Source organism: Zootoca vivipara, chromosome 12 (genome assembly GCF_963506605.1).
Source record: "Zootoca vivipara chromosome 12, rZooViv1.1, whole genome shotgun sequence".
In the NCBI taxonomy this organism is placed as follows: Eukaryota; Metazoa; Chordata; class Lepidosauria; order Squamata; family Lacertidae; genus Zootoca; species Zootoca vivipara.
Window position 1 is genome coordinate 40,541,470 of NC_083287.1, and position 26,644 is coordinate 40,568,113.

A 26,644-nucleotide genomic window follows, 5' to 3' on the forward strand; every position below is an offset into this window, starting at 1 on the left:
GCAGGCTTTTAATGGGGTTTAATTTGAACCCCTTGTTCAAATTTTCTGTTTATATTTTTAAAATAGATATGAAACTTTTTTAAAATGATCCAAAATTCTTCTAAAATTTGTTCGTATTTTTACCTAATAGTTTGTTTGCTGATAACGGATTGTTGGATTTTGATCTATATCTATATTTATATTTCTCTCTGTCTCTATACAGTTTTATTTATATTGGGAACTCAACCAGAAATTACCTTTGAGAAATGAGATATAAATAAATACAGTTTGTATCCAGCTAAGTCATATTTAGAGTAGAACCACTGAAACCAATAATCTTATATGTCTGAGTATGCCTTGATTGGATGCAGCTTAGCAGTCAATATGGGACTGGTATATAGCAGAATAAGTGACTGGAAAATGCACCATCTGTTTGCTGCTTTTGCTTAGTAGCAACATTGCATAATACTTTCATTTCTGTACCTAACTCTTACAAGAACATTAATCAGGGCTAAATCTATTGATAAACGTTTTGATTACATGTTCTAATTTCATACTATTATGCCACATTTGCCTTTAGTTTTAGGATTCAAACTCCTAAATTGTTTTTTACTACTATAGTAAATAAACATATTCTTCCTTGAATTTGGATATTGGAGAGAGTTTCTAACATGTACTGTTGTTAATAATATGCACAGAGCATTTTTACACACAACATACCTCTTATTTATGCAAAAGAGCCAACCATGATTAAATATGCAGCAGAATATCTATCCATGTTCAAATAACATAATTGTCTGGGCTTCCCAAATCTGCAGAGCAAGGGTCCCTTCCAACTGGACTTTTGCAGGAGGGACCATCCTTATGCCATAGCCCGGTGAGTGAGAGAGTGGATAGAAAGTGAACCAGGACTTACGAATTCCAGCTCATTGCTGTAGTCTGTTTGCTTTCTGTTGTGTAACTAAAAATTTCTGCTCACCATGGTGTGCATTTCTCCGATGGCAAGAGACAAAACGCTGTTTTAAGCAAATGCGAGGGTTTCTGGATTAAGTAAAGGTCTAAACTTCACTTCTCTTCTTGTCCTATTTTAGCTAGTAAAGAAGCAAAGGAAATCCTGGGGCCTGAAGCTCAAGCAGATGAATCTGGATGTACAGGTATTTGTCACCAAATTCCTTCATTTGTGTTTGCGGTACTTAGCATATCATTGAGGTTTACATTGAGGTGATGATATTCCAGCTGAACTATTTAAAATTTTAAAAGATGATGCTGTTAAGGTGCTACACCCAATATGCCAGCAAGTTTGGAAAACTCAGCAATGGCCAGAGGATTGGAGAAGATCAGTCTACATCCCAATTCCAAAGAAGGGCAGTGCCAAAGAATGCTCCAACTACCGCACAATTGCGCTCATTTCACACGCTAGCAAGGTTATGCTTAAAATTCTACAAGGCAGGCTTAGGCAGTATGTGGACCGAGAACTCCCAGAAGTGCAAGCTGGATTTCGAAAGGGCAGAGGAACCAGAGACCAAATAGCAAACATACGCTGGATTATGGAGAAAGCTAGAGAGTTCCAGAAAAACGTCTACTTCTGCTTCATTGACTATGCAAAAGCCTTTGACTGTGTCGACCACAGCAAACTATGGCAAGTTCTTAAAGAAATGGGAGTGCCTGATCACCTCATCTGTCTCCTGAGAAATCTCTATGTGGGACAAGAAGCTACAGTTAGAACTGGATATGGAACAACTGATTGGTTCAAAATTGGGAAAGGAGTACGACAAGGTTGTATATTGTCTCCCTGCTTATTTAACTTATATGCAGAATTCATCATGCGAAAGGCTGGACTAGATGAATCCCAAGCCGGAATTAAGATTGCCGGAAGAAATATCAACAACCTCAGATATGCAGATGACACAACCTTGATGGCAGAAAGCGAGGAGGAATTAAAGAACCTTTTAATGAGGGTGAAAGAGGAGAGCGCAAAATATGGTCTGAAGCTCAACATCAAAAAAACCAAGATCATGGCCACTGGTCCCATCACCTCCTGGCAAATAGAAGGGGAAGAAATGGAGGCAGTGAGAGATTTTACTTTCTTGGGCTCCTTGATCACTGCAGATGGTGACAGCAGTCACGAAATTAAAAGACGCCTGCTTCTTGGGAGAAAAGCAATGACAAACCTAGACAGCATCTTAAAAAGCAGAGACATCACTTTGCCGACAAAGGTCCGTATAGTTAAAGCTATGGTTTTCCCAGTAGTGATGTATGGAAGTGAGAGCTGGACCATAAAGAAGGCTGATCGTCGAAGAATTGATGCTTTTGAATTATGGTGCTGGAGGAGACTCTTGAGAGTCCCATGGACTGCTAGAAGATCAAACCTATCTATTCTTAAGGAAATCAGCCCTGAGTGCTCCCTGGAAGGACAGATCGTGAAGCTGAGGCTCCAATACTTTGGCCACCTCATGAGAAGAGAAGAATCCTTGGAAAAGACCCTGATGTTGGGAAAGATTGAGGGCACTAGGAGAAGGGGACGACAGAGGACGAGATGGTTGGACAGTGTTCTCGAAGCTACGAACATGAGTTTGACCAAACTGCGGGAGGCAGTGCAAGACAGGAGTGCCTGGCGTGCTATGGTCCATGGGGTCACGAAGAGTCGGACACGACTAAACGACTAAACAACAACAACAACAACAACAGAGGTTTACATAACAGTGCGTGTTCTTGAGGAAGGCTATTATTCGTCTTTCTCTGCCACCCCTCGCCCTTTTGGTCTGTCTGTCTGCACATGAAGCCTGAAGTATGACTAGTGAAGATGACTTGGCTTAGACTCCCATTAGAGCCGTTTTGAGGTGTTGCTAGTAAATTATGCAAAGCAATCCCTTCCACTGACTGCAGCGCCTCTGCAGCCTCTTAGCTGCTTTTTGGTTCAGGGAACAAGAGCAATGGATGAACAATTTACTTCTGGTCTGTTGCAAGATCACAACAGAGCATTATGATGGGTCCCAGCTGAGGTAATACTATTAGCCAATAGTCATTATACCTTAATATTACATTTTGTGCTCAACAATGTATGTAAAATTAGCTTATATATAATGCGCCACAATATGCCAAGGATGTTTTATTTACTATAGTTGCCTTATTTTAATTGTATAGGAAATAATGATTCTTTGCATGGGGTTTTAAATTGGCACTATATCCTAACTCTGGGTGAGCGACGTACACCTCTGTGGGGCGTGTTGTCTCCCATAATTATTATTCATACTGCAAGCTCTTGTTAATATTCTGTGCATATAGAGATGTATTGGAAAATGCAATTACCGAAGTGTTAAAAGGATACAGAAAAAAGGAAGTAAGCAAAAAGAAACAGAAATTTCTCTACCACGATACAAACTCCTACACATGCTGTACTTCCCATACTTAGCTATGAAAAGGAAGTGTTACATGCATGAATATACATTTTGCGCTGTGATGCCAAAGAGTGCCTTTTAAATAGACTCTATACAGGTAATTGGAGCTGCTAGATTGTTGCTGTTTCTTCTTCCAGTGCTCTAAACTAAGCAACTACTGTATTTTACTTTTAGAAGACAACTGAAGGCGGCCCTGTTTAGGGAAGTTTTTAATGTTTGATGCTGTACTGTTTTTAATATTCGGTTGGAAGCCGCCCAGAGTGGCTGGGGCAACCCAGCCAGATGGGCGGGGTATAAATAAATCTCCGCTCCTCCACATGCAGCTGCTGGGTGACCTTGGGCTAGTCACACTTCTCTGAAGTCTCTCAGCCTCACTCACCTCACAGAGTGTTTGTTGTGGGGGAGGAAGGGAAAGGAGAATGTTAGCCGCTTTGAGACTCCTTCGGGTAGTGATAAAGCGGGATATCAAATCCAAACTCTTCTTTCCTCTGGCACGTCAGGATTTTTTTATGTTTTCATGAAAAATCCTGAGAGTTCAGAAAGATGTCACCAAACTACCACCAGTTACCACATTCCTGCAAGTTTCAAAGCTATTGCCGTTGTCCCAGTAACATGCTTTCTCCCCTTACCTTGCCATTGGCAGTGGTCTGGAAGCAGTGGCATCACAGGAAGCAAAAGGGAGCCCTTTTCCCCCAGCCTCCCTCCATCACTTTCAGCTGCACAGACTTAACAGATTCTATGGCTAGGAACATTGTGGGAGATGTAGTTCCCTTCAAGAACTCCTATATGGCATTGTAGTTCTCTGCAAGAGCTGCTGCAGCTACCATGATGCTTCAAGCCTTGGCGGTATTTTAAATGGAGTGACCAAAAAGGGAGAAATAAGAGTTATTTGTTCCAGCATGCAGACTTTGGCCCAGACTTCTATATCATTGTCTGCATGTTTTCAAGCTTCTCTCCATAGTTATGAAGGCTGTGACATGTCTCTCCTTTAAAAATGAAAGCTGAATTCTAATATCTGTTACTGAAATTCTCTCATTCTTCACAAATTGTCTTTTACTTCTAGTAAAAGAAGATGAATGTGATTCTGATGCAGAAAATGAACAAAATCATGACCCTAATGTTGAAGAATTTCTGCAACAAGACGATACAGCAGTTATCTACCCTGAAGCACCTGAGGAAGATCAAAGACAAGGAACACCAGAAGCCAGTGGCCAGGATGAAAATGGTTAATATTACTTCTGTTTTCTGTAATTTGTAAAATGGTTTTATTGGAAGCAAGCGCTGCATACATTGGCTTCCATTTTGAAGTAAAAAGTATGAATGATGGCATTTTCACAGAAAAAAAATCATAGGCTTTAAAATGCAGTCAAAATCCAAACTATAAACTTTGTGTTAAAATTTTATTTATCATTAAGATATCCTGTGTGTTTCTCATATTCCCCATATATTAATACTCTGTTATAATTCAAATCTGGTTTACTTACTAGTAATTAGGGTTAAGCGCATAGATTCTTTCTTCTAAGTCTATGTGCTAAATGCCACTGTAACTGACATATATTTACAGGGGCAGGACTGATCCTCTCAGTCATTACTGTTGAAATGTTTGTTTAATGCCAGTATTGTGCAGGGTGTAAGAAACTGCATGGTTTCGATAGGGAGCATGGACTTAAAAGCAGTGGTGGAAAGAGTAACGGTTGGTTGCATAGGGCAGAATAAGGTGGAAGTGGCCCTACAAGCCGATGCTGGTGAGAAGGATCTTTGCTGAAAAGTAGGAATTGAAAGAGCAATACCCAATGTGGAAAATAGAACAGCCTCTCCCATTTGCACTTCCTCTTTCCCCCTTTTTCATGTTCTTCTTAAGACCAAATCGTATGCAGTACCGGAGAACCCTTTTTTTTTTTTAACGCAGCCAAAGTTGATCAGAGTGTGGCACTGGGAGGGGGTGTTTCCCCACACCATTTTCTTGACTGAACTAGCTCCTGTGGAGCTCATTTTTTAAGAAAGAAAACACCCGTGCGTACACACACACACACACACACACAAGTGCAGCAGCTTCAGGGAGTTAAAGTTATGAGGGCAGGTAACCCCTGTATTTAAAAAGGCAGGCAGAAGACAAGCCCTAATCACACACACCCCACAAATCCACCCATCCCAAACACCCACCAACGAAAAAGCAAAACACACATCCCAATCTTCCAAACTTACAAGTCAGCAGTAGGGTCCCCCTTCTTTTTCTTTCCTGAAAGCGTTTCTGCTGGTGTCTGCAAAATGAAGCATGGGCTTTTCCTTTCCTATGAAAATTTGTCTGGCTCTCCCTAGGGCTCTGGGGCATTTTGAGGAAAAGGAAGGGAAGAGTGTTAGGCAGGTGGAGGCCTGCTCTTCTCTTTCTTGCACATTGGAAGGTGCAGAGGAGCTCAGCCACCATGAAGGATGGAGCCATTGTGATGCCCAAGGCTACTGTACTGGATGCTCCAGGGCTAAATACTTCCTCAAATGCCACTGTTCTGATCAAAATCAGAGCTCCCTGTCCCCATGGCTTTTTTTAAGGGCTGGGGACTGGGGAAGTCTGATCTCAGATTTCCACCATGTCTGATTGTAATCCTGTGGATAAGGTCCTTGCCAAACTATACTTTACGGTGTCTAGTATATGGGTCATTCCATATCAAGTGATCCAACTTTTTTACCTCATGTCATCCAATTTTCTCAATATTTTGTACACTTGTTGAATGATCAAAACTAAGTTTAAATGGAAAAATTTTAATTTTTCATCTCATCCTGTTTTTGAGTTCAATTTTTTGACATTTCAAACTCTCATAATGCAAAAATGGGATGAGATGAAAAAATAAAATTTTAGATTTAAATTTAGTTTTGATCATTCAACAAGGGTACACAATATTAAGAGGTAAAAAAGTTGGATCACTTGATATGGAATGAACCATATATTACTGTAAATGCTTTTGAAATTTTATGTGATGATAATTTACATTTACAGTAAATTCCAAATTAATAGGAAATGCCTTTTTATGGCACTCCATAAACAAACCTTAGTATTAACCGCTGTGAAATGTCTTCAAAACAAAACTACTTTTTAAAGGGTTGGCTAGCTTTACTAGTATTAGTAGCCAGTTTGTATTATTTTATAAAGAAGTTAGAAGTGTTCGGTAAAACCCCCCACAAAGTTATTGTGAGTTAGCCCTGATCAAAATATGAAAACAAACAGTTGAAGAGCTGTGGTGAGTGACTTGGAAGCTTTTAGTCAGTTTTAAAAGGAGCTCAGAGTGATCCTGTAGCCATGTACCTGGGAATAAGCATCACTAAAGTAATTAGGACTTCTGACTGGATATGTACAAAATGGCATTTGTGCTATAGTAGCGTATGTGTCAGTGTGGGTGTAGAATTTCCTTTCCCATTGCTATTGGGTCATTTCACCATTCATCAAGACTATCCTAAGAAATTCAGAATTTGTTAGATATCTATTTACAACTTATATCCTTAAAGTAAGAGTCAGGGCAGTGCAAGCAGGCATCCACCTACACAACAGGGCTTTTCCTTCCTCCTGTGCACCCCCAAATCTGCTCTTCAGGTTGGGGTGTATGTTGAACTGGAGGGTGGGGGAACCAAAAGTCCCATTGTGCAAGTGGATTTTCAGGTGGACGGTTTTGGATGTTGCCCTAAATGTGCTGATTCATTTGTTTATACACTATGCTGCAATAATTAGCCCCCTAAAATGTTTCCTTATTCTTCTTCAGGCACGCCAGATGCATTTTCCCAGCTGCTTACGTGCCCTTACTGTGATAGAGGGTACAAACGCTTTACCTCTCTGAAAGAACACATTAAATATCGCCATGAAAAAAATGAAGATAACTTTAGTTGCTCCTTATGCAGTTACACATTTGCATATAGAACACAACTTGAACGCCATATGACATCACATAAATCAGGAAGAGATCAAGTAAGTGATAAAGTTCATATCCAATGCACTGTTTGAAACTCAATGGTTGCCTTAAACGATTTTGGTTTTGTGTTCATTTGAGTATACTTGCATATACAAGTGTGTTTAGAGTATACTTGCCTTCAACAATGTGCTATTAGAATAGCAGGAGCAATGCAATGTTGTGCTCTTCTGATAGTTCTATCATTGTAAAAATTTCAGCTTGCCCAATAGGACGGTCTCCTCTTCTGCCCCTTTGCACTGTTGTGGTGTTTCTCCATATCCCCAGGGCTAACTGGGGAGCAATGCAAAGGAAGGAAAGTAGGGGGTCCTGTTGCCCTATAGCAGGACCCATTGCACTGGCTCCCGTTAACACACTTAGCTGAATCCAGACTATAACAGCTTTTAGCAAAGCATTTTTACCAGGGCGTTTTTTAAGTGCTGCATGACTGGGCTAAGGGTGATTTGATTAGAATCCTTAGGTGAAAATAACACTAATGTCTTACATTTATTTTCTCTTGCTCATTTCTGGATTCTGTTGCTGAACAAAAGCCTCAGGGCTTCGTAGAGAGTATTATTGGCATACTAGTCACAAAGAAGAAGAGAGGGCAGGTGATGTGAAAACTTTTGTTAAACCAAGTTCTGTAGGGGAAAGGTGTTGATAGTTACAGAAGGGAAAGACTTACAGAAACGTCTCCTCTGATAAAGCTGTGAAATGATACCACACATGATGTAGAGCACTGAAGCACGTTGTAAAGCTAAAATCATGAAAGATGAGTAACCTGGGGCCATCGCGGCTCCTGACACCATGCAGATGCGACTACAGCAATTGCACAAGTGATTGCAGATTGTTGTATAGATATCACACCTCAGAGATGCTCTGGCAGGCAGCCAATATACGAACAATGCACAGTGTCTTGCAAATAATATGGTCAGCCACCGACACCTGGTCAACATAAAATAGATAATATTTTTTATTTATTAAAAGATGAATATCTGTTTTTCAGAGCAACCCCCACCCTCCCAAGGCTACTGTGCTGTGCTGCATTCAACATTTCTACTGGGAATTTCCCCTCTTAAGACTAATGGTTTAGGCAGGGGTCAGCAAACATTTTTCAGCAGGGGGCTGGTCCTCCGTCCCTCAGACCATGTGGTGGGCCGGACTATATTTTTTTTGGGGGGGGGTGAACGGATTCCTATGCCCCACAAATAACCCAGAGATGCATTTTAAATACAGTGGTACCTCTACTTACGAATTTAATGTGTTCCGAACACACATTCGTAAGTTGAAAATATTTGTAAGTCGAATCCCATAGGAATGCATTGGGAGAAAAAATTCGTAAGTAGAAGCAACCCTATCTAAAAATTCGTAAGTAGAAAAAATCCTATCTAAACTGCATCCAAGATGGCGGATGGAGCTCCATTCGTAAGTAGAAACATTTGTAAGTAGAGTTATTCGTAAGTAGAGGTACCACTATAAAAGGACACATTCTACTCATGTAAAAACACGCTGATCCCCAGACTGTCCGCAGGCCGGATTGAGAAGGCGATTGGGCCGGATCCGGCCCCTGGGCCTTAGTTAGATACTTAGATACTGTAGGTAGGTAGGTAGGTAGATATTAGTTGCACATTTGTAACATAGCTTCACTTGCCTTTTCCTGATTCATAAAGTAGTTGTTCCAAAATTTCTTCCAAGTCCATTATCCTTGATGTTGGAAACCTGACAAAATGCTTTCTTGTCATGAATCTCTGACAAAGGGATCTCAAGAAACCTTTTCAAGAACGTGGCATTCTGACAAGGGTGACTTGCCAAGAATGACTTTGTTATTTATTATGATTCCTCCTCCTCATTTATTTTTAGCAATGTCCAGTAAGAATTTGAATGTACTGTACAGTATATATGAAATACAACTGAGTTGCTAAATCACTTATAAGTTATGAGCCTTTATCGTCTAGAAGCTAGCTTGCATTTTATCTGCAATTTGCAGAATTACTGTATTGCTTATTTACATTGCATGGCCTGCCAAGTGCTCCTGTTTGGGGACTTGAGTACAAGATATATATATGCAGCCATTGTGACTTGTGTGAGTCACAATGACTTGTGACATGAAAACAAGCCTTCCATGTCTACGTTGTTCACATGGTGCAGAGGCCTCCCTGTGTTCTCTGCCTTATATATTGTTAACTCAGTGGCAGCTTCAATGTGCTCCTGGTGTGATCACCTGGGGGACCACTATGTATAAAGTGCCCTCAGCATGGAAGAAATGTGCATAGGTGGAACAGCTACCCAGAGACCAGAAACACTGCTTCTCATTAGCTCCAAGTTTTTCTTTCTTTCTTTTTTTATTAAAATAACTTTATTTGATTCATTCAAACTGTACAACAATTTAACAGCTTCAACAAAAAATCAATAAAATAAAATACATCTATAACTTTGTGTTACAAATGTCTTATTCGTAGAATCAACCCTATCCTCCCTCCTCCCAATCCCCACCCTGAGCCCTCCCTCCCTTCCCCAGCGACTTCTCAGCCGTTGCTGAGTTTTTCCCTTATTATTCCATACTTAGTCTCTACATACTGTTTTTCTAAGTTACCAACATTTATAATTATATATACCATAACTTTCTATTGTTTTTCATACTTTACATATAATAAAACTATAATTTATCAGAATCTTTAGTTAATTGTAGAGCTTTTAAATATTTGAAATGAGAGTTGGTTTTTCAATTTTGTCTTTTATATAATTTAAAAAGAGTTTCCAATTATTATTTGAATCCTCTGATTTAATCCCTTTAATTTGTTCATACTTTGATTTTTTATAAAAAAAATTATATAATTACTATAAGATGGCATCAAAGCTCCAAGTTTTTCTTGCACATGTTTTCCCTGTCTAAAAAGTATAAGAGTGGTATGTACAGCATGTCTCTTCCATGCCCTTAAGAATTTAAGTTTCATAGTCACAACAATGTTTGATTTAGTGTTGGGCAAAATGCCTTTCACACACACCACTGTTTTGTTCTTGGGCTGGATTTGGGAGTGACAATGTGCTGAGGTGGGGCAGATTTACTGCTGCTGGTGGTTCCTGGTTCTCGTGGGCATCCCACAGTACTCCACAAGGAAGACGTCTGAAGCCACATGAAGTCAGAGTGAGGGTTATGCTTCCCGTCTTATGAGTTTAAACAGAAAAATGCCACCCAGCAGCAGCTGAAAATGTGGTTGTCATCGTGGGCAGGACCATGAATTGAGTGGTGAATCAAGCAAAGGCGGCGGGGGGGGGGGCAATGGAGTTGTTTTCTTTTGGACTCAGCAGAGGCCTCTTTGTAAGATATACATAATGCCCTATTGGGCGTATAAAGCATTTGTAGGCCTGATTGATTGATTGATTGATTGAGTACTATCTGTTTGAACCATTAATTTGCTCAATGGCCCTTGGCTATTCCAGATCCCAGTCTCAGTTATTTATACAACTGGGGGAAATAATAATAATAACAATAATTTATACCCTGCCCATCTGGCTGGGTTTCCCCAGCCACTCTGGGCAGCTTCCAACAAAATATTAAAAATACAATAAATCATCAAACATTAAAAACTTCCCTAAACAGAGCTACCTTCAGATGTCTTCTAAAAGTCAGATAGTTGTTTATTTCCTTGACATCTGATGGGAGGGCGTTCCACAGGGCGGTCACTACTACCAAGAAAGCCCTCTGCCTGGTTCCCTGTAACTTCACTTCTCATAGTGAGAGAACCACCAGAAGGCCCTCAGAGGTGGACCTCAGTGTCCGGGCTGAACGATGGGGCTGAAGACGCTCCTTCAGGTATACTGAGCCGACGCCATATATATAACGATTCATCTCACTTTGCTATTGTGATTATGGTGATGAGAGCAGCACCTTAACTTATTGAAGGGCTGAATAGTAACTCATGCTTTTGATGTCTTACTGCCTTTAACAAAAAGTTGCTACCTCTGTTGTGCATACTTAGCAAACGGCTAGTTGTTTATTTTAATATTTATAACTGCCTGCAATATTTCATGGATTTTCTCTGCCTCCTGGTATCGGTTAGGGGATCTGTAGCTGTGGGACACGATTTCAAATCAGGAACCTTCACTTGTTTCTTCTCTGTTGGAAAGCTGCACTGGAGAGTCTGCTATGCAAACTGCTGGTCCCGTCCTGTTCTATTAAAGTTAATGGGGGGCATTTCATTGCAAAACTTTAGCAAATGCCTAATTCAGATGAGCATTTATAGGGATACAAAAATCCATAAATAAGCACTGTTAAGTTCAATGGGGAAATTAATCACAATTAATGGGGCTTTAAAAGAGTGGCTTGTGATTCAGTAAATTAGGACTAGTATTTAACCTAGTAAAATATTACCTTTGCACCATTTTTTTTGTTTCATGATAACGTGTTTGCTGTGAACTGCATTTCTTTTTATTAAAGCAAATTGACCCCAATAAGAAGACAATTCTGCATATTGCCCTGTGCATTCACTTCAATGCCAGGTATGGGCTGTTTTTCCTAACATTGCAGTTTTCCTATCATGGCAGCCCTTTCTTGTGTGGGACTCCGTTGTTTTGTTCCATTTCATAGAAGTGTTTTCCTGTGGATCCCTTGTTGGTGCAATGAATTATAGTAGATGGAGGCAAAAATGTATCCAATGCGTTGGCAGAAATGCATGTACCGTATTTTCTCATACCTACCAACCTTGTGAGATACAGTACTATTTTGAGTAGTCATGAACGAGCATATGCAGCTTCCACCAAATGCAGGCTGGAGCCCTGGGCACCTTTGAATTGTGGAAACTTGAGTCCAGCAGCTCAGAACAAAGTGAATTATACAGGTAAAGGTTGAAAGATGCTTGATACATCTTTCCAGAAAGTTTCTCAAATACAGTGGTACCTCGACAACTGAACGACTCGACTTCCGAAGGTTTCGACTTCCGAAGTCGACAACCCCAGAGGTTTTTCGCCGTGAGCACCCAGAAGCGCAAAATCGCGCTTCGCGCATGTGCAAAACAGGCACTTCAAGAACCGAAGACTTCGACTTACAAAGACGGCCGCGGAACGGATCGTCTTCATAAGTCGAGGTACCACTGTATCAAGGTAGACAAGGATTTCTGGAATCTTAACTCTTATGTAACTTTGAACTTAGCTGAATCCAATTAGTGTGTGCTTAATAAAAACATTTTAAATGCAGGAAAGAACCAATTTTCCACTGAATGGTAAAAACATTACCTACTACAAAGACAACTCTTGCATAAATATCTCAGTTCCATGTCTTATCTGTTGAGTCCTAAAAAATAAGTAGGCCTGAAGGGCTAAATCATATTGCAAATATTTTAGAATGTGTTGACTGCATAGCTGCCAAGTTTTCCCTTTTCTCACGAGGAAGCCTATTCAGCATAAGGGAATTTCCCTTTAAAAAAGGGATAACTTGGCAGCTATGTGACTGGTTCTTTTTTTTTTTTTACAAGATAGTTACATGGCTTCAACATGACTTATTAATGCTGATTATTAGTTATATGTGAGCTCTACTAACTTTTGAAATATGATTTCTGTGTATTTATTTGGAGAATGATTTGTGACTGAGTGCATTTGTTACTGGACCATCTTCCCTAGAGCAGCCCTGTGATGTCGTTACATAAAGGAATTCGAGGCCAACAGTAAGAGCCGGAAGCATGTAAATGGAAAAATCAAGTCAAATAATTAAAATTTAAACAGGCTTTAATGTTTCTTTGTCTCATAACCCAGATTCTTTGGATGTCTTTTACAAATAGAATAAGGAAATGCCTTGTTGAATTTCCTAGACATGTAAAATGCCAATACAGTCTCTACCTGAAATTTTAATAGAGGGCAAAATTATTTTGTGGCTTATTTTTCTAACTTTGCTCACCCGTTTTCTTGCTAGTTTGTATTTCACAAGCAATATCTTCAATCACCTGATGATTTTTTTTAACTCTATTAAAATTTTATCTTTTTTCTATTGCAAATAAGAGATTCCTCACTTGTGTGTTTCGTTATACATGTTTTCTCTTTATCTTCTGATTGATATCCACATTCTGTCTTGCAGAGACATGTAACTCAATCTAGTGGTAACCGAAAATTCAAGTGCACTGAATGTGGAAAAGCTTTCAAATATAAACATCACTTAAAGGAACACCTACGAATCCACAGTGGTAAATATCTTAAGTCCTGCTTGCCAGTATAAAATGTTGCATACCACTTGCTATGTTAAAAACTATGCCAAATTATAGCCTGCAGTATAAATTATGTGTTTTGGAGCGTTGAACATAATTTGTCAGCAATTAGGTAAGATATAAATATGTTAAGGAGGCTCAATAAAGAAGTTTTACTGTACATTATCAAAGCTGTTCTTTGACTGTATGACCCTTGTTCTGGCTAAATTGTAAGGTGGCACTAAGTTGTTTCAGCCATTGGATGTCCAGTGTTGGTACTGAGAAGCGGTGATTTTAAAGTTTATACTTATTGCCGTTGGGTTGTATCCAAAGGTATTTTCCATTCATGGGTTATAATAATAATAGTAATTTTATTATTTATACCCTGCCCATCTGGCTGGGTTTCCCCAGCCACTCTGTTTTATACCTTGCACGAGAAAATATAAATAACATCCAAATATGATGTTCAATCTGTGCATCAGCTTCTGCAAGCAAAACCACAAGAACTGTTATAGATCCTACCTGAGATAAAGTACTGTATTACCTCTGGAGCAAGCATTTATGGAACAGCAAGTACAGCTATTTTCTTTCTGCTGGTTAAATGTTTGGTTTATGCAGCTATAGTTGTCATACACCATCCATTTCTTGGATTTTGCCTTTTACAGAAATTTTTTTTGCCCTTTTTTGGAGTGGGGGGTGTATAATGCCATTTATTGGTTCAGCTAAACAGATGAGCTTTTGGACACTTATCTTAGATGATGTGCAGATTTTATAAATGTGTGAAATCTTGATATATATTTTTTCCCATAGAAAATGTAGTACAGTCCAGAAAAAATTAGTAGTCATTACCTTTGGAAAGAAAATGCATGGTTAAATGTTTAAGTACCATTGAGGGGGTTTGGCAATAGCTAATATTCATTGGATTGTGCCTTTTGCATTGTTTTCCTGAAGGCTTTGGTGCAAAGTTACTTGAAAGGATAGTATATGTGTGCATATGAGTTGGCTTGTCATTAGTTTTGCATCTGTCGATTTTGAGGAGCTCCTGAGCAGATATTGCGCCGGATCCAAGGTGTCCTTCCACATGTGGAAATCACTTTCTGCTGATGCAAGTTAGAGTGTTGTGCAAATAAAGTGAAGCTACATACAAAGTATTCCACATCTTGTGGAAGCATGATTGCTGTGGAGCCTACTTTTCTGTAGCAGTGTGTGAGCTATTGTACTTGCGGCTATAATCCTTCTAGACTCTTTAAATCCAAGCTATAATTTATTAGTTCAGATTCCTAGATTATAATGGCTTTTTTCTTTCTTTTTTTTATACCTCTATAGGAGAGAAGCCATATGAGTGCCCAAACTGCAAGAAACGTTTTTCCCATTCTGGTTCCTACAGCTCCCACATAAGCAGTAAGAAATGTATTGGTTTGGTGCCTGTGAATGGCCGGGCACGATCAGGGCTCAAGACATCTCAGTGCTCTTCCCCATCCCTTTCTGCATCGCCGGGTAGCCCAGCAAGACCACAAGTACGACAAAAGATAGAGAATAAGCCGTTACAAGAACAGCTCCCCATTAACCAAATTAAAACTGAACCTGTGGATTATGAATTCAAGCCCATAGTGGTTGCTTCAGGAATCAACTGTTCGGCCCCTTTGCAAAACGGGGTTTTTAGTGGTGGTGGCCCGTTACAGGCAACCAGTACTCCTCAGGGTGTGGTGCAAGCTGTTGTTTTGCCAACCGTTGGCCTGGTGTCTCCAATAAGTATCAACTTAAGTGACATTCAAAATGTACTTAAAGTTGCCGTTGATGGCAATGTAATAAAACAAGTGTTGGAGAACAGTCACGCCAATCTCCTTACATCCAAAGAACAAGAAACAATCAACACTGCATCCATACAACAAGCTGGACATTCCCTCATTTCAGCTATCAGTCTTCCTTTGGTTGATCAAGATGGGACAACCAAAATTATCATCAACTACAGTTTGGAGCAACCTAGTCAACTTCAGGTTGTGCCACAGAATCTGAAAAAAGAAAACCCCGCCCCAACAAACAGCTGCAAAATCGAAAAGTTGCCAGAAGATCTTAGGGTGAAATCTGAGAAAGAAAAAAGCTTTGAAGGAGAGACCAATGGTAGCACTTGCCTTCTTCCTAATGACTGCCCAGGAGAATCCAATGCACTTCAAGAATCAAAGCACTATGATATCAGAAATCCCACTCAGCCATCTCAGCTAAGCGGTGCAGAAGCTGAGAAGTCCGAAGCCTCTGTTTCACCAGAAACAGGGGAGGCTAATCTATCTCCTGGACAACCCCCTCTAAAAAATCTTCTATCCATTCTAAAAGCCTATTATGCATTAAATGCACAACCAAGCTCAGAAGAGCTCTCGAAAATTGCAGACTCCGTAAATTTGCCATTGGATGTAGTAAAAAAGTGGTTTGAAAAAATGCAAGCTGGCCAAATTTCTGTACCATCATCAGGACGATCTTCCCCTGAACCTGACAAATTAAAAAATTCTGTGGATGATGACCGTGCAGGACTGGAAACTGCAAATGAACATCAGGACGGCACGTCTAATTCTGAAAGCTCCGTCAAGGTAGATAAACCGCAGACTGTATCAACAGGATCAACTCAGAATGGTTCACAGAGTAACACAGCATCCCCATCGCCCCTTAACCTCTCTTCATCTAGAAATTCACAGGGTTACGTGTACCTTAATGAAGGTGTCCAAGAAGAGCTACAAATAGAACCTCTTGACCTTTCACTACCAAAGCAACATGGAGAAACATTAGAGCGATCTACTATAACTAGTGTTTACCAGAACAGTGCTTATTCTGTCCAAGAAGAACCATTGAACTTGACTTGTGCAAAAAAAGAACCGCAAAAGGACAGCAGTATTACAGACTCTGAACCAGTTGTAAATGTAATCCCACCAAGTGCCAATCCCATTAATATTGCTATACCTACAGTCACTGCCCAGTTACCTACAATTGTTGCCATTGCTGACCAGAACAGTGTTCCATGCTTACGAGCTCTTGCTGCCAATAAGCAAACCATTCTTATCCCACAGGTAGCTTATACGTATTCAACCACCATTAACCCTACAGTTCAAGAAACACCAAAACAGATGCAGGCCAATGGAAGTCAGGTACCTGAACCAATATATGATTATATATTTTTAATTCATGAGGCAAACATATAAAGTCACAAAATGAGGTTGGGAAAATGAAGTGTTCGTTTTGCTAATAATAGATTATTCTGACTAGCTGCATTTAGCTAATACGAGTTTTTTCTGTGCAAATACCTCACACTTAATGTAAGCAAGGCCTTTCATTCCATACGCCAGACACCATTTAGCTTTACTGTGGACTAGATGCAGATGACGACAAGAATTTGAGTCTGGTATTGCAATTCCCTTTTCCATGTGGCTGTGCCTACACAACGTGGCTTATAATAGCTTCTTCAATGGTAATGTTACACACCTTTGACCTGTGTCCATTATATTATGAGGCACGTTCCAAAATATTTATTGGGGGTATTTTAACAATCAACGCCTGCATTTTCTAATTATGTAACAAAATTATTAGCCCTGTGCTGAATATTCTCTAATTTTGATAATTCCTAAAGAAATGTGCATGTTACTGCAAAATACTGATCTGCCCAATAATGGCATTGCTTCGTGGCTTTTTTATATTGTTACGTTTCTCTGGTTACTGCTTGATTATAGTGCCATAGTCCGTCTCCATCATCCTCATTTAGCCCGATGCCTTTTAGCCTTTTAATCAGCCGAATAAGCCATATGATTCTGTTTGCAGGTGTCTAAGATGTTATCCCAGGGTGTTGTTGCCATAGCCAGTCAGATTAAATGGCAATAAGGGCAGATGAAGTCAAAGGCAGTGAACGTGAATGGGTTATATCAGGCATAGGCAAACTCGGCCCTCCAGATGTTTTGGGACTACAACTCCCATTATATCCCTGACCACTGGTCCTGTTAGCTAGGGATGATGGGAGTTGGAGTCCCAAAACATCGGGAGGGCCAAGTTTGCCTATGCCTGGGTTATATAAACTCTAGCCTGGTGATTACTCAGGTGTGCTACAGACACCTCAACAAGTGCTACTCTCCCTAGCAAGGACTCATCCCAGCTGTAGTTTGGTTACAGGAAACTGTCCGCTGCTAACATGGAGTCTTCACACAGTCCAGGCAGAAAAAGCCAACCTTGGCGTAGATGTCTAGTTGTAAGGCAACAGGTGGGGGGGGGGCTTCTACTGCTACATCAGTGTCTGCAATGCAGTAATGCGCCTAACATCCTGGAAGTTAGATGCAGATGTTGGCAGGCCAGACACCCAGTCCTCATATTCCATTTTATACACAAGCAGCTGTTTGTACCTTGTTCTCCATATGTTGCAGGATGCAGCTAATACGTGTCACTGGTCTAACTATTAAATTACTGAGGGAAATCAGTTTCTGAGTGACTGATTATGTAGTGACCACATTATTATTAAGATGCATTGCTAGAAAGTCTCATTTTTTTTAGCTTGTTGATACCATTAATGCTGGAATTGAAATGATTTTTTGGGGTTTTGCCTTCATAGTCGAGGATGAACTTTTAGCACAGGTTCATTGGAAGTGCATTAGAAATATATGCAGATAATTGAGAGTGAAATTAAACAACTTTTAAACGCATACAGTACATTATTTTAGTTCTTCATAACTGGTATCAAAGTAGTGAAATCTGGAGCACTTATACATTACTGCTAAAAACATTTGAGAAAGTCAAATTGACCTAGTGCCTTCTTACAATTTTTTTAGTCTATAACATTCTTGCCTATGATATCTGCCTTCTTAACTATAGAATAGCTTTCACTGTTCTACTTGAAAGCCTGAACATCAGGCAATTATTTAACCTAAATCTTCATGACCCCCAGTTATTAGCAAAGTTAGAATGATAGGTTCACAAAAAGAGAGAGATGTTTGCTACATAAATGTGGTTGAGATTTAAACGAGTTTACCAAAACGTAGTAAGAAAATAACTTCATACTGCCTGTTGTGTTCACTGCATTTCAGTAGGATGTTGTTCCTTGATTTCTCAGGATGAAAGACAAGACACTAGCTCAGAAGGTGTGTCAAATGTAGAGGATCAGAATGATTCGGATTCCACACCACCGAAGAAGAAGATGAGAAAGACAGAAAATGGAATGTATGCTTGTGATTTGTGTGACAAAATATTCCAGAAGAGTAGCTCACTCTTGAGACATAAATATGAACACACAGGTATGTGAACAAGAAGGTACATGGGTTGAGTTTATAACATCCATCCAGAGTCAACTGTAGTCATTGGCAACTAGTCAGGCACAGGTGAGAATATGCCTCACCATTTGCGTAAAAAGGCATCTCCAGCCTGTCCCGATTGGGTTCAGTGGAGCAAGATTGTGCAGATAAGATTGACCATCCAGGTGTGCATTTGCATTGACTGCAAGACAAGAACATAACAAGTTGTATCTAATTAATTTAAATACAGGTGAATTAAAAAAGAGTGAATATGACTAGCGATGAAACAAGAAGGAAAGTGATCAGCTAGTTATAGGTAACACTAGATGCCAAAGGCCTCTCCCATCCTCCACTCTTTAAGAGGTTTATCAGTGGTCAAAGTGGTAGCCATGTTTAGTTTTGTCTTTAAGTGAAACAGTGAACAAAATTGTTCAAAAAGCAAACAAATCAAGGGACCTCTGTATGTGTGTGCAGTGATCGAGTCCCAACACACACACCTGGAAGTTAAATTGTTTTTCCTTTTTCAGGTAAGCGGCCTCATGAGTGTGGGATCTGCAAAAAGGCATTTAAACACAAGCATCATTTGATTGAACACATGCGACTGCACTCTGGAGAAAAGCCCTATCAATGTGACAAATGTGGCAAACGTTTTTCGCACTCGGGGTCCTACTCCCAGCACATGAATCACCGCTACTCCTACTGCAAAAGGGAAGCTGAGGAACGCGACGGCACAGAACAGGAAGAGGCGGCACAGGAACGGCTAAGTAATGAGCACGCAGGGCCCGGGGCTTCCCCCTCGCAGCTCGACTCCGATGAGAGAGAGAGCTTGACAAGGGAGGAAGAGGAAGACAGCGAAAAAGAGGAGGAGGAAGAGGAAGACAAAGAGATGGAGGAGGAACCGTCAAAAGGAAAAGAATGTGGGAAATTACAAGAGGAGGAGGAAGAGGAGGAAGAGGAAGAGGAGGAAGATGAAGAGGAGGAAGAAATAAGTGAAGGTAGCATGAAGGATAAGGAAGCTGTAAATGAAGAAAGCAGTGCAAAACAAGAAGATATACAGAAAGAGGAGCCATTGTCAGAATCAGCAGCAAATAAAGCTTAACTGATGGTGTGGTTTTGTACAAGGCAGAGAAATCTCGGCTGGCAATGAAGGTTGTTCTGTACTCTACATGCTTTTCATGGAAGCACAGTAGCTTGTGCACTGTGATTCCTGTTCACTACTGTGTAACAAAAAAGAAAAAAAAACAGAAAATATAAAAAATATATATATCCAGGTGTGCCTGAACCTCAAACCTAGTAATTTTTCACACTTTTCAAAGTTAGGAACAAGTTTGTGACCTGAAACAGATTAGAAGAACATGGTGACTTTGGAAGCAGATATTTAACATGTTGTAGGAAACATGTTTTATTTGATATGTGTTGGACATCAGTTTGTTTTTATCAGTATTAAAACAAAAATCATTTTTCTTTTTTTCCCTTTCCCTTTTTGTTGGTTCAATTTTTCAACTGTACAATTGGGAGAGATTTATGTTGTTGTCGTTGTTTTGATTTTATCAGTGAAACAATTCTGCTAATTCCGCTTCAGTATTTTATTATATTTTTAAAATGTGAGAACTTCTGCACTACAAAATTCCCTTAAGCAGAAAGGTATGATGCAGTTCCAAACAGTGCTTGACTACCTTTGTAAATTCAGCTTAGAAGGTAGCAGTTTAAAACATTTAGATGTTGTTAGTAGAACATGTTCTCATTTAAAGTGTATTGTTAGCCTTAAGGAAGCAGCTGATAGAAGAATTGAAGTTTCTTACTCATGTGGTTGAAAATGTAGTTTGAAAAGATTGTGGTGGGGTTCTGATTGCAGGGACTAACAGTGTTAATACTGGTGAGGACAGCCAAGTTGTCAAAATCAGTGTTTGTAATTGTGTCTGGAGTATGTAGTTTAAAATATGAAGGATATGACATGAAGCTTTGTATCTCCTTTGGCCTTATGCAAGACCTTGTGTGCTGTAAGTGCCATTTCTCAGTATTTTAAAGGCTCTGACCGGCCTTTCTCCAATGTGTGGCCTACAATAACTAGCATTTGTTGATTTATATTAAACTTCTATAAGACAAAATCATGGGGGAAGAACACTTAGCCATCAGAAAAGTAAAAGCACTGGTACATTTCATAATGCAATTGTTCAGTATTATTTTTCTTTAATTACTTACTTGGAGAATTTCTCTATAGTAATTACGAAGGGAAATTTTTAATTTGTTTTATTGGTTCACTTAATTTCAGACACATACATCATATGTTATTGGGCTCATAAATGTTTCCAAATGTTAGTTATTCTGGACCCCATTTATTGACAATGTTAGCTGATTTTAACCTATCAGTATTATTTTATTTCTTTTAGTTTTTAGATCTGTGCAACATTTTGTACTGTATGTTTTCAAACCTGGCAGTATTAATACCCTTCTTACTGACATATGTACCTTTTTAGTTTTAGAAAACTTTTATATTTATGTGTCTTATTTTTATATTTCTTTATTTATTACACAGTGTAGTGTATAATACTGTAGTTTGTATTAATACAATAATATATTTTAGTATGAAAATTTGGAAAGTTGATAAGATTTAAAGTAGAGATGCAATTGGTTCTCTTGCATTGAGATTTGATTTAACAGTGTTATGTTAACATTTATACTTGCCTTGGACTGTAGAAGAGAAGAATTAAAACGGGAATGTATCAATTTTACAATCGCAATCAATTCATTTTACCTTTTCCCAGTTTTTAATATAAAGCTCTTAAATTTTGAAATTCACTGTATGACTAATAGCATGATGCTCTGCCATTTTATTAAGAGTTTAGCCTAACCATAAAACACTCATTTCCTTAGCTAAGCCAAGATAGAATAATCTTCTAAACAATGTTGGGAACAATGTTTAACATTTCTGTGCCAATTTGTTCCTGTATTCATGTATGTGAGTTACAAATCTGAAACTTTTTTTTTTAAGTTCCTTGTTACATCATGGTCATTTTCTAGTTTTCTACCAGACTCCCCATCTCACAATAAAAAGCGTCAACAAGCCTGATTTACTGTCATTATTGCAGAAATAAAGCAAGGAGAGGGTTGTTTGGCACATTTTTGTGGGACATCACTGAGGCTGCGTGTGTCCTGTTTATTTCACAAGAGCAACTGGAATGACTTCCCCCTCAGTTGTAGAACTGATAGGTGCAAATGTAACAGGAGAAGCAAGAACTTTAACTGTGAAGAAAAAAGTAACTTTACTAAGCTTCACGGCTGAGAGAAATTTTTGCGTTCCTCCCCCTTTGTTGCTATGCTCCCATTCTTTCGCATTCGAAATTTTCGAAATTGGTGCTGTGTTGTGGGTCAGGAATCTTTACCAGCATTAGCCAACAGATGCTCTCAAGAGAAACACAAAAGCATGCACTCATCTTCAGCAGCAGTATCTGACATGCTTCTGGAAGCTTGCTTTCCTTTGTCCTTTGAAGCCCTGCGAAAACCCGAGATAATAATTGGACTGGAGACTATGGCAGGATGCAGAAATGAATTTGTGTCTGCCACAACCACCTGTGACCGATCTCCAATGCATCCCTAAAAATCTGCTGCCTATGTACTGCTTCAGATTTTGCTTAGGTGCAGATAACCACTTTGAGCTTTGTGGGGAAACAAATCTGTTAGAAGAAGCATGTGTTGGATGTAGGCAAATGGATTACTTGAGTGGTTTAGTGAGTTTTCTGAGGTCAGCAACTAAAGTGGAAGCAAGTAGAAATCTGCTCCTTATAGAGTTGTTCCTTGGTTTCTAGATCCGCAGGAAGGTCTAGGTTGCACCTTGCTGCGTTATAATTTTTGTTTTCTTGTTTGATCTGCCTGTTGCAGGATACCATTGAGCTCTTTTGAAAGGAAATGGGCTAATGTCCCTGCTGTATGCATTTTTTTAAAAAAAATTGGAAGATATCCTTTTTACCTTTTTTAAAGTGGTCAAAAGCATTCCATACATCAAAAGGAAAAAATATTTGTCAATTCATTGCTTTCTACACAAAGGTATTTTCATAGTGAGCATCATGTACTTCATTTCATGCCACTAAAGCACTAACATACATACATATGTTGTTCTGTTCCTGCATAAGAGCATTTATTTTTAACATCATGCAAGATATGTGCTCCCAGTGAGGTAGGAGTTAATGGCTGCTTAACAAATCTACTCATTGAAGTAAAAAGCCGAGGCTCTTCTCCTTGGACATAATCATGAAATTAGTATCTCAACAATAAACAAAGGTAAATTGGCATTGAATGTGTTTGGAACAGAATGTGAGAATGTATTAAAGGCTTCTTAACCAAAGTTAAATTTGTATTTCATGTAACTGCATTTTATCTTCTATATATGTTCTGAAAATGCCTCTTAATGCCTCATTTAAAAATTTCTACCCCCATAACTTGTCCCATTTTTGTCCTCTTTTTCTAGAAATGCTGGCTTGGGAAATGCAAAGTAAATAAGTTATGAACCTGGAAATACTTCTAAAAGTAGAGGGGGGAATCCAAATAAAGTTTTATACTTAAAGCTGTAGTCGTGTGCACATTTATCTGGAAGTTAGGCCCTTTGAACACAACAGGGCTTCCTTCTGACTAAGCACAATTAGGCTGTGCTGCAGGTCTCCAAACGTGCACACATTCTTATTTATTATGGTATTTATTTCATAAACTATACATCACTTGATGCTTAACCAAAAAAAAAAACCTCAAAGCAGTTTACAAAAAGATAAAACGGGATGGATTGCAACACTACTTTAAAGCATACAAAAGTTGGAATACTGAAATAGATTAAGATTTAAAAGCTAAGCATCTAGGTAGGCTTGTCTAAACAAGACTGTTTTTAGCAGGTGCTGGAAAGAATACAGCGAAGGCACCTACTTGATATCAATAGGCAGGGAGTTCCAAAGTGAGTGGGATTCAAGTGCCAATTCTATTGCTGCGTGAAAAGCTCCCATTTTTGCAATTTCCTTTGCAGACTGCAAAAAACGCTTGACAATTTGAGAGCAGGGCATGGAATTTCCTGGTGCTCTTCCTGGGCTCATAATCATTTCCCCCAGCCACAGAACACCCTCACAACATCACAACAAAGTGATGTTCTAGGCATTCTGGCAAGTGAAAAGGTATCCACCAACCTAGGAAGTATTTGAAGGTACACTAGTACATTTTGGGCCAAAAGTTCTCAACAAAGAGCTTTCAGCTCATAACTTCCAAATCTTACTACTGTATAACTTTTTTATCTAAAAAGTATCCAGCTAGGCATCTTAGTTTTAACACCAGTTCAGCTACTGCTTTTAGGGCCAGTGTAAACTTACTGTGATAAAATAGAATTGATATACTGCGTAGTGAAGACAAATGGACGGAGGACAAATCTATCGATGGCTGCTAACCATGAGATCTATCTTCCATTTCCACTGTTGGTAAACTGTAAGGTTCTGTGAGCAAACCTTAAATTCTCTTCTAGATGGCACAGGGAACAGGTTGCTGCTGCTGCCACAAACAAGGGATGAAGCTTTGTATCTGGAAATAGGGTGGTTTGTGCACTAATTTTGATTTCAGGTGGTGTTTCTTTAATACACTAATGAAAAGGTGCAGCCAGATGACTCCAAAACATGGTTTCCTTGTATCTCTTCCTGCAGGGTAGGTTGCAAAACGGAAAAGGAAAGGAAAGGCGGCGTCTTACACATGGCTTTTATGTAAGCACTTACTACTCCACTGCATCCAAATTACACATGATGCTCAGTTGCAGAAGTTCCTGTCCCCTCTGATATTTTTTTCCCCATTTGGTTAAATGGCTGTTCTCTCACTTGAAAGGAAGAAATACAAAAGTGCCCAGCCAGAGGATAAAGATGCCACCTTGTTTCTCTAGGTTGAAATGAGCATCTTTAAAGCAATTTTTAAACTGGTTTTAACTTCAAGTGGCAAAGCATTATTGGGAATATAAAACTAGCCAACAGAAAAACACGGAGGCAAAAAAACCCCAAACCCATAAAATCTGATTGTGTGATCTTTTCCTTAACAGGTATGTGTTGAAGAATAACACAATACAATTGAAAATGAAATAAAGGTTTAATAAAAAGTTTCTGTATCCTGTAATTTGTCTTACGTCCTTAAATGGGAAGAAAGCAAGTAAGTTCTGCCTGAATATTTGCTTCAGTTTCATCACTCCAGGACAGTGACTTCACAAATGCCCCATAATATCAAGTGCCATAACATCTGTTTCTGTTTTCCACTTTTCTTCCAAGGAACTCGGAGCAGCAGCAACATTCATGGAGCTCATTTTTATTCTCACATCACACTCATTCTGCGAAATAGGCTGAGCCGATGGATAGTAGTGTGTTTGTCTCTGTAATGCAGCTGCTAGGATGCTCAGTGGAACAACCAGCTTTGCACGTATTACAGCTGTGTTGAAAGATTTGCAGTGGCTGTCTATTAGCAAGCGAGTAAAGTTCATTTTGTTATAGATGTTTGAAGTCCAAAACACTTGGGGACCAGGGATACCTAGCAGGCTACATCCATTGACACAAGCCGGGTTAGGTTCTTTCTGCTTATTGTTTCATAGCCAGTGGAGTGTTATTTAGTAACAGCGCCGAAAAAAGGCCTTCTTTGTGATGGCACCAAGAGTTGGTAATGACTTTAAACTCCTCTTTCAAGCTGATTTTTTATCCAAGCTTTTCTGAATTTGTGACTCTTAATTTTGTTTTATTTTGTACATTACTTTTATTTTTAGTATACAGTTTTCTTGTGTTTTTATCTCAGTTTTGCTTAGTTTCTAGGAAATTATATTGAATGTTGTATTTTAATCCTTGTATGTAAACTGCTTAGAGATTTTATTATTATTATTATTAAGTGGCATTGAAAATGTATAAGTAATACGATTAAAAACTGGCATGCCTAAAGCCGCCCAATGAGCTTCATGGCTGAATGATGATTTGAACCTATATCCAAGTCCAAATTCTGGGCTGAATTCAGCTGATGAGTCCTGCTAGCAAAAGCCCACACAGGGACTCACGTTAGCACAATGGAACCCCCCTCCCCATCTGCTCCCACGTGCAACCCCCAAATTGGCTATTAGAAGAACCCCCAGAATAGTCTGCAAGGGGCAAAGAGGGAGGATTGTTCAGTTTGGCAAGCTGAAATGCTTGTGTAGATGGTACAATTGCCATAGAGGTATTCATTTAAGTTTACTCAAGAGAGGATCCATTGAAATTAATGAACATGACTAAGGTCCATTAAGATCTCAAGCATTTTGTCCTGGTTGTCTCTCGGTAATTTTTCTCTATGGAAATCTTGGAAATTCCCCATTCATTCTGCAATATACATTTTCAATCCATTGCAGTTTATGCACCATCATGTCGGTTTTTGCTAATTTTCTCCTTGTTTTGTACTAGTCTTTCATGTTGACCCAGTTGTAGCTGGGTTGTCATTTCATGAATGCTATTCCTTTTCATTTCTTAGGAAAGTTTTAAAAAGTGAACCTTTTCATAAAACATGGCAACTTAGGGCTGGATTCAACTTACAGGCCCCACCAGCAGAAGCCTGCAATGCAACACAGCTTCTCTAACACACACACACACACACACAGAGAGAGAGAGAGAGAGAGACCTCCAGAATAGCACACAAAGGGAGGGGAGTTGTTCCATCTGGCAAGCTGAAATGCCTGGACTGATGGAAAGATTGCCATAGTGCTGTGTTGAATTCCTCCCAATGGAAGTCTCCAATTCCTACCTTTGAACATCTTTACCATACTAGATCCTGAATTCAGGGTTCAGTGAATCAATCTGGCTTTTTGTTTAAGAAAACTGGAGCATGAGAGTCTTTAATTTTCACTTCAGCACAAAAAGAGTTCACCTCGTTTGAAATAGCTTCACTGGAAA

At 39.3% G+C, this 26,644-nt stretch overlaps 1 protein-coding gene across 4 annotated transcripts in view; it reads left to right on the forward strand.

The window, feature by feature from the left end:
- ZEB1 (zinc finger E-box binding homeobox 1) overlaps positions 1 to 25,679 on the forward strand; it is a 121,340-nt gene extending 95,661 nt beyond the window's left edge. For all 4 annotated transcript variants that reach the window (XM_060280881.1, XM_035130361.2, XM_060280880.1 and 1 more), the window contains exons 3-9: positions 1,071 to 1,133; positions 4,441 to 4,602; positions 7,127 to 7,329; positions 13,377 to 13,482; positions 14,809 to 16,616; positions 18,560 to 18,740; positions 19,265 to 25,679. In XM_060280881.1, the coding sequence (XP_060136864.1) occupies positions 7,300 to 7,329; positions 13,377 to 13,482; positions 14,809 to 16,616; positions 18,560 to 18,740; positions 19,265 to 19,836 (2,697 nt within the window). In that variant the 5' untranslated portion in view covers positions 1,071 to 1,133; positions 4,441 to 4,602; positions 7,127 to 7,299 and the 3' untranslated portion in view covers positions 19,837 to 25,679. The remainder of the gene's footprint in view (positions 1 to 1,070; positions 1,134 to 4,440; positions 4,603 to 7,126; positions 7,330 to 13,376; positions 13,483 to 14,808; positions 16,617 to 18,559; positions 18,741 to 19,264) is intronic.
- The last annotated feature ends 965 nt before the right edge of the window (positions 25,680 to 26,644 follow it).